General features: G+C 43.3%; 1 protein-coding gene across 1 annotated transcript; it reads left to right on the top strand.

Moving 5' to 3' along the window:
* Positions 1–4,576: 4,576 nt before the first annotated feature.
* Positions 4,577–7,260, top strand: SARC_04447 (hypothetical protein; the record flags this gene model as incomplete). The annotated part of the gene is made up of 1 exon (XM_014301730.1): positions 4,577–7,260. The coding sequence occupies exon 1, from the start codon at positions 4,666–4,668 to the stop codon at positions 7,258–7,260; it is 2,595 nt and encodes an 864-aa protein (XP_014157205.1). The 5' UTR covers positions 4,577–4,665.
* Positions 7,261–7,598: the final 338 nt, after the last annotated feature.

Genomic DNA, 7,598 nt, shown 5'->3' with positions numbered 1-7,598 from the left:
ATTATAATCTTGGGTGATTCATGCGTCTGGATAACATACCCAGTCTCTTAGCTGGTTTCCGACGATTGTCAACCCAATTGGGTAAAGGTGGCGGAGTATTTCTACCTGCCTCTGGGTCTATAGTACCCTCAAGGACGGGTGACTCACGGCCGGGTATCAGAACAGGCGAGTAATTAGCCTGAAGTTCTGGTGGTAGTACCTCGTAAGGTATAGATCCGCTGAGCACATCTGGCTCATATGCCACATGTGTAGCGCTCGAGCCTTTACGCTCTTCGGGCGTAATTGCCTGTCGACGTTCTGTCCACTTTTGTAGGGCTTCAGTCATGCCCGGAGAAACATGCTCGCGTAAGTACTGTGTATGTTTTCCTGATCTATACAATCGATCTACATGTTCAACATTCAAGTCTTTCATAAGGGTGGCTAACTGGTTCTTAAGATCCATATTTTCAGTAATTAACTTACTTATGCGCGTTGGCTTAGTAGTCTCGGATGTAGATTCGGTTTTTCCACTTGAGCTTGCCTCCTCTTCTGGTTCCGTTATAGGTTCCTTCTGTGATTTGTCTTTGTCCGCTATAATCGGGGACTTCCTTATAATTGGGAACTTGTCTTTCTGAGTTTCGTCAGATGAATTGGTTGGGGCGTCTTGAGACGTGCCCCTTGTCTCACTTCTTAGCTTCATAAATGCAGGCTTCGAAGTTGAGGCAGTAGTTGGCCCTCGGGCTCTGTCAGTGGGAGTAGTCTCCTTAATCGGAGTGGCTACAACCTTGTCTGAAGCATTGTCCTGTTGACTATTATTGTCGGAGGCAAGTGCTTCGGCTACGGTGCGGTTAAACGCGTCGGCAGCGGCGGCGGTTGCTTCTGCGGCGGCAGTAGCTGCGACGGCAGTAGCTGCGACGGCGCTAGCGGCTTCTTTCTCCATCTTCTTCTTTTCAGCTCTACGCTACTTAGAAGGAGTACTGTCTTTCTTGGTCATGATCTTAACTTATGACTGCTAGCTGATCTCTTAAGGACTTGCTTGGAGAAGAAAGATTCTGTGGTAGTTAACCTACCTTTACGCTTAAGTAGTCTAAGTACTTAATACCTTTGATAACTTTAAAATGTGTAAGATTCGGTCTACCAAGGCAATATTAACGCTTTAGAGTAAATAAACGCGTAGGTAAATTCTAAGTATCGTGAAAATTTAAAAGTAAATAAACGAAATGAGATATTTAGTAAAGTTAGGTATGCCTCGTGAAAACAGCAATACTCTGAGGGATTGTGAGGCTGAGACATTGCCTATATATAATCCTCTCAGTACTGTTTTCGCCGAAGGGATTTTATTTAGTGTTTCGTTGTCGCTCTATTAGAAACTAAGGTATGTTTCGTTGGGGCGAATCCGAGAGACTCATAAAATTCTATCTTTAGAAAAGAAAAGAAAAATGCTCTTGATGTCCTTAGTTTTTGTCTTAACCAATAAGTTGCCACTTATCAAAAATTACCGACTTAGCCTTCATCAGACTAGCACATCTGGTTGGCTGATCGGAGGATCAACTAGGTAACGTTAATAGTCCCTAGAAACCTATATTCGGTTGAACCATCTCGCTACCGAAGTATTCAGATCTAAATAAAGTTGGAAAGTAAATATAGTTCTATTGATAGAACCAGACCAAATCTTATGTTTGGTATTTTACTGGGGCCTTTTAATGGCCTTGTCCAAATATCTGATATGTAAAATGGAAAAAGTATTAATTAATAAAACCGGTAAAAACCTTTTAGGAAACTTGAGTTCCTTGTACTATTAAGAGTACATTTATAGTTTACGTACTGCTTAAGAGTACGTTCATACCATAGAGTCTAATGTGGAGGCCCGACTATTACACAGCCCCCACCCAGCTTTGAGACCCAGGAGAAGCAAGTTACTCATTCAAGCTGATTATGGGTCAAAAAGCGAGAAAGGAAAAACGGTCGAAAACATTAAGTAGCATAACGTATAGTTAATGTTTCTCAGGCGGAGAAGTTAAGCGTTCTCGGCTACCCTGTGAGATTTGGGCTTAGGCCCAGTAGGTCCGTTAGGGTCGACTGGACGATTCTTACGCTTCAGTGTCTTAAGCACATATGAAGGATGAGCATTAAAGCTCGGTATAAATGCTGTAGGCGGATAAGTTTTAACTTCAGACGATGGAAACATGCTATTTTTTTCTTCAGTTTGTGACTTATGCAGGCGTTTACGCGATTTTCAATTAAAGGCTTTTTGAGTCCGCACGATACGCTTCTGAGTGGATTTCTTTGGATCTTCCATGCTCGAATTAGCACTTCTGAGCGGATTTCTCTGAACCGTTTTTTTTAGGGTTTTAGGGTTTTATGGGTAATAGTGTAATAGTGATGGGTAATAGTGCTTGCCTAGTACTGATTGGCTTCCGGTACAAATTCTTCCCAAGACAAGTTCGAACTCGCGACCTTTTCTATTTCTTTCGTAATATATTAGGTAAGTGAGTGAGCCAACCAATTTAGTTCAGACAGGACTGAGATCGAAGTACTCGTGACACCTAATAGATTTGTTCTAAATTAAAGGTGGAATGACTGGATCAACCAACCTAGTACTAGATTGATTGGTTAATACATTCAGATTTTGATCTAACTTACTACAATATAATTTTGTACCATTGCGGCGACGATGTCTTCTTGAACTGTTTACACCGATTAGTTGGTTCAATAAATACAAAGTTGAATGACAACCAACCAACATAACAGTACTAGGTTGATTGTGGTTCAGTCACTCATTTAATTTGTGATAAAACTGGAAGGTGTCGCGATTCCATATCAGTTCGCGTGATCTGCTCCCAAATTAATTTCTCTGAACCTTCCGCGCTGGGCAATAGTGCTGACCTAGTATCAATTGATTGATTCTCTATCAAAAGGTACCCAGGAAAGATTCGGGCTTCCGATCTTATCAAGTTTGTAGTATACGAGTCAAATGGCTAGTCAAACACTAGGTTGGTTTGTTTATTTAATTCAATTCACCTTGTTCTTTACAAAACTTAAAACTGTCGTGGGTACTTTGATCTCAGTCCACTCGATCCGCTCATGGGTGGAATATTTAAAGCCTTCCACGCTGGGATCATCACTCATGGGGAGTTGTTTTTATAACCTGCTGTGTTGTTGTGTAGTAGATCAGTTGGTACATCAGTCATTCTACTTGTTTACTACACTGGTCGTCATTAACTATAAAAAAAAAAACAAGTACATCGAGGTTCTTGTCACAGCCAAAAGATGCTGACTTTTGAAAGGTGCTACAAATGACATCCTAGCTCAAGCAGAAGTGTCAGATTGTTTATATAAGATGCGCTGATGTGAAAATGGTACGGTTCCAATGCATGTTTTTTATTTATTTATTATTGTGTAGGTGTATGTAATGTACATATGTAACGCAACTACAATATGTGCTGAAATCAAAAAGATGCTATATTAAACTCCAAATTGAATAGTTGACTATTCTGTTTAATAATTTATGGCATGTTAAAAGAAATATACGCAATGCCCTATCATGGTACATTGCACGAGGTATATCTTGTTTCATGATTCATAGAGAAGTATTATTCTAGATTACATAAGGATGATATCGTCCAAATTCGCTTTCTACCATGCCGAGCCGTGCTGATTGTTTCAATACGTATTCACATACAAGTGATAGATTTTGTTAAAATAAAATACTACGATGATTACTGAAGGGTTTGCGGAGCAAACTAGCATGCTGAGAATTGAGATCATCAGATATGGGATATGAATACTTATATTTACAACAATTTACAATTGTGAGGAAATGTGTCCAAATCACTGAGAGATCAGCAGGAAAGAACCTACACACTAAAAATTCTGAAATAGTAGAGTCTGAAAGTCCAGTCTATGTTCTCTGTCTTTAGTTTTTTTTTTAAAAGGGAAGGGAGGCTATTTATGAGTCGCTCTCTACACCAGCCAGAGGGCAGAGAGAGAATAAAAAATATAAAAAGACTCGCGTGTGCTCAGAGTAAACGCAGCTGCTAAAAATAATCGGCGACACAAAACGACTTCTCAGAGTTGTACAGTTCAAAAATTACAGACTGTCACAGTCCCAGTCTTCAGTCTTCACATTGTTTTTGTGGAAACTGGCATTTTATTTATCAGTCATCAAATGGCAATGCCGAAAAATGCGGTAACGGTTTATTTGATTTTTTTTTAACCTAAAAATGCCGGTGTTCATATGTGTGTACATACATATGAAACGAAGTATTGTCGCATACTCTATAAATACATACACATTCGGCACGGAAAATAATAAATATACTTTATTTATATAAATGATAAATACCAACGCAGAGATAAATCAGTGAATCACGAATGTGCTGATTATCTTGTTTCGGGATCACGACCTGCCGTTTGTATCTTCAGCTTATCGCCTAGTAGAGGCGGTGAACATAGATCAGTCGGTATTGTACGGCGTGGTAAGGTCGGGACCTGGATCCGTACGCACAGTTAATGCAATAACACTGCTGGTCATGGCAACACTTCCGTTCTGTTATGTCGCTTATTTGAGTTGTTGCCGCTTTGCACACCTCATGTTTTTCTCAATAGTTTTCTAATTCACGTAAAAATCCGGTTTGTTGACTAGTGTATTCCTCAAACCTTGCTGCACATATCAACATCTACGATATGCACAACGACAGAGAATACAGAGACCACCCATTCTCAACTGCGGGGATGCGGTGGTCGTCCTCACCTAAACAACGGAGTTTAGGTACGGATGGCCCGCCACCACCACCGCCTTTGCCCATGGTTCTAGGTCGCAGTGAAGGGCCGAGGAGTGCGCACCCAATGAGCACTTCGTCCGGTAACTACACACAGTCGCGCAATGAAGGTATCAATGAGGGCCGGCCGCAGCCGAAAACTGCCTTTCGAGTCGCGGATATTGTGGGAGGCGTGGAAAGCAAAGAAAGAGTCACAAACAACAGTACGAGTAACATGTATGAACCACCGCAGCGGGGCTACAGCTACGCACCGCCGACTCAGGAACGCGATTGGCAACCCGAGCGAGTTTACGTCAATCGCAACGTGAACAGCAGCCTGCCAATGGATGGTCATAATAGTAGTAATGTTCCCTACGGCCGACACAGTCCGCTTCAACGCGACTACAATGGTGAGGCCATGGGACAATCCAGTAGCCGAGTTGGAGGCGATAGATACAATGGGGATCGCGGAGTCCAATCCAGCGATGGACGCGTAAATCAACCGCCACCAAGGGACCGGTTTGTACAACCACCGCCACACCCGACCCGCGCGCGATACAGTTCAAATGAAGCTGTCTACAGTGGTCGCGACAATACCGGTATGCGAGGGACTTCGTATGAAACTTCGAGTGTAGTTAGAGACAGATACCCCGCCTCTGGCGGTGTTTCTATGCCCAGAGGACGGGCGGATTTTCCGGAGATGGGTCAGACTCATAGCCGACAAGTGGACTCCCGAGTGTCCCAGTTCCCAATGCCTGGACCTGCACGTGACAGGCAAACCGAACGGTACGAACAAGCGCCACGCCAGAGTTTTGTATCCGGCAGGGACGTACCGGGTGTACCTCGTGATCGCATGGAGGAATCAGTGGCTGGTGGACGCGATGATAAACCTGATATGGGATCTGGGAGTACGAATAAGTATATGGGTAGCTCATCGGCTGGCCAGGACTTACAAGGCCATGGTGGGAAGTATGCGTATAGTTCTGGGCACCAACGCAGGGGCTCTGAACCAAACGTAGGCGTTTATCAGTCGGGAATGAACGGTCACAGTGGAATGTCACGGTCGTATAATACGGAGGCACCACCTCTCCCTACTCCGAAATACCGAGGATCTAACATCATGTCACCGCAAGTGGTTTATTACAGTGGTGATACCAATAGCAGTGGTACCAACAACAGCCATAACAACAACAACATCGGCGATACACGCACCAACAACAACAAAAACAGAGCAGGCGGCCTCTCCAACGAGCGTCTGAATAGATTGGATTCAAGATCAGATTCACACACCAACTTAAATACCTCGTCACGGTATGAACCGTACTCCAGCCCACGCATCAGTTCAGCAAAAAGCACGCAGGCACCTCTGCGATCATCGTACGCAGCGCCAAGTCAGACACAAAAACATGCTTCCCCTGTACTGCACAGTTCGTACCCTTCTCAGACCTCTACATCAAATCTACCGAAGCCCTCACCGCAGAACTCACACCAAAATACCAACGGGGAATTCAAATGGATGAATAATGGACTTCCGGCAGACGGATTCTCGCACCCACCCAACCACAGGCTGCCGAGCTCCTGGCACAACGGCGGCAGCAAGAGTACTAATAATAACAATAATAATGATAGCAACAATAATGTGAGCGCCAGCAACTCTTTACAACGAAACCGGTATAATAAACCACCCGCTTTGTTGCCTCAGGGGAAGCGACGTCCGCAATCGCCGAGCCCGATGCAAATGAACCACGGGACTGAAACAGTCTCACCGCCTCATTGGGCCAAGTTTGACTCAAGCTCTTCACTACACGATCCCATGCGTAGTAGACGAGACCCACCCTCGCCGTTTCTTCCTATTGGACCGCAACATACGCGTGCGCTAACCCCACCAACGCAGCGTAAAGACCTTCCCACCAGCTTTAGTAAACCCAAGCGGGACGTTTCGCCTATGCAGGTCTATCAACGCCAGACCTCGAGCCAGTCACTCATGGCACACCACGCTCAACCGCCGATCTTGCCTAATGAATTCCACACCACGAACACCAACAGCAATCGAGCGATCAAAAATAGCAATCGAGCGAACAACAAGAGCAATCGATCGAACAACGACAACCATGATGATCATTTGCAACCGATGCAAGAAGACGTGTCTCATGATGTATACCCACTACATAGCACACATCAGATGCACCACTCGCAACAACGACCGCAACAACAGAAAGCCGCTCAGCCACCCTTGCTACCACTAGGCAAACGCGAGTCGCTATCTGCAGGTAAGCCCTACCAGGCTAAATCTGCGGTTAAATCTGAACCAAAATCTGGAATGCCGTCCAGCGGAATTCGAGTGAACTTCGAAAGTAAGCCACAAATCAAAGTGGAACATTCGGATAATGTGCGTGCTAGTTTCAACAATGGCGACACACAATTTGTGATACCCACACCTGTGAGCCTACCTACGTCCGCCCCTGGAAGTGAGAAGCCGTTTGCGCCAAGTAGGCCCAGCATTTCACAGTACGTTCTTTGAATATCGACTAGTTAGCAGCTACATCGTTTTTGCATTATGTATTTATTATTTTTAAATTTTGTTGCGGTGATATATTTGATATATATATATGTATGTATATATATATACTTATAGTCCTGTACACATATACATATACATACCGTCATTATATTATATAGTTATATACGCACACACACACACATGTATTTATATATATATATAGACATATTTACGTATACATATATTTACTAATTTACGTGTTTATATATATATATGTATGTACACGTATATACATATATATATATATATGATATATTTACATACGTATATATATATATATATATGATATGTTTACATAC

This window comes from Sphaeroforma arctica, assembly GCF_001186125.1.
Source record: "Sphaeroforma arctica JP610 unplaced genomic scaffold supercont1.249, whole genome shotgun sequence".
NCBI lineage: Eukaryota > Ichthyosporea > Ichthyophonida > Sphaeroforma > Sphaeroforma arctica.
Note: the sequence above shows the minus strand (reverse complement) of the source record. Positions and strands in the feature narration are given on the sequence as shown.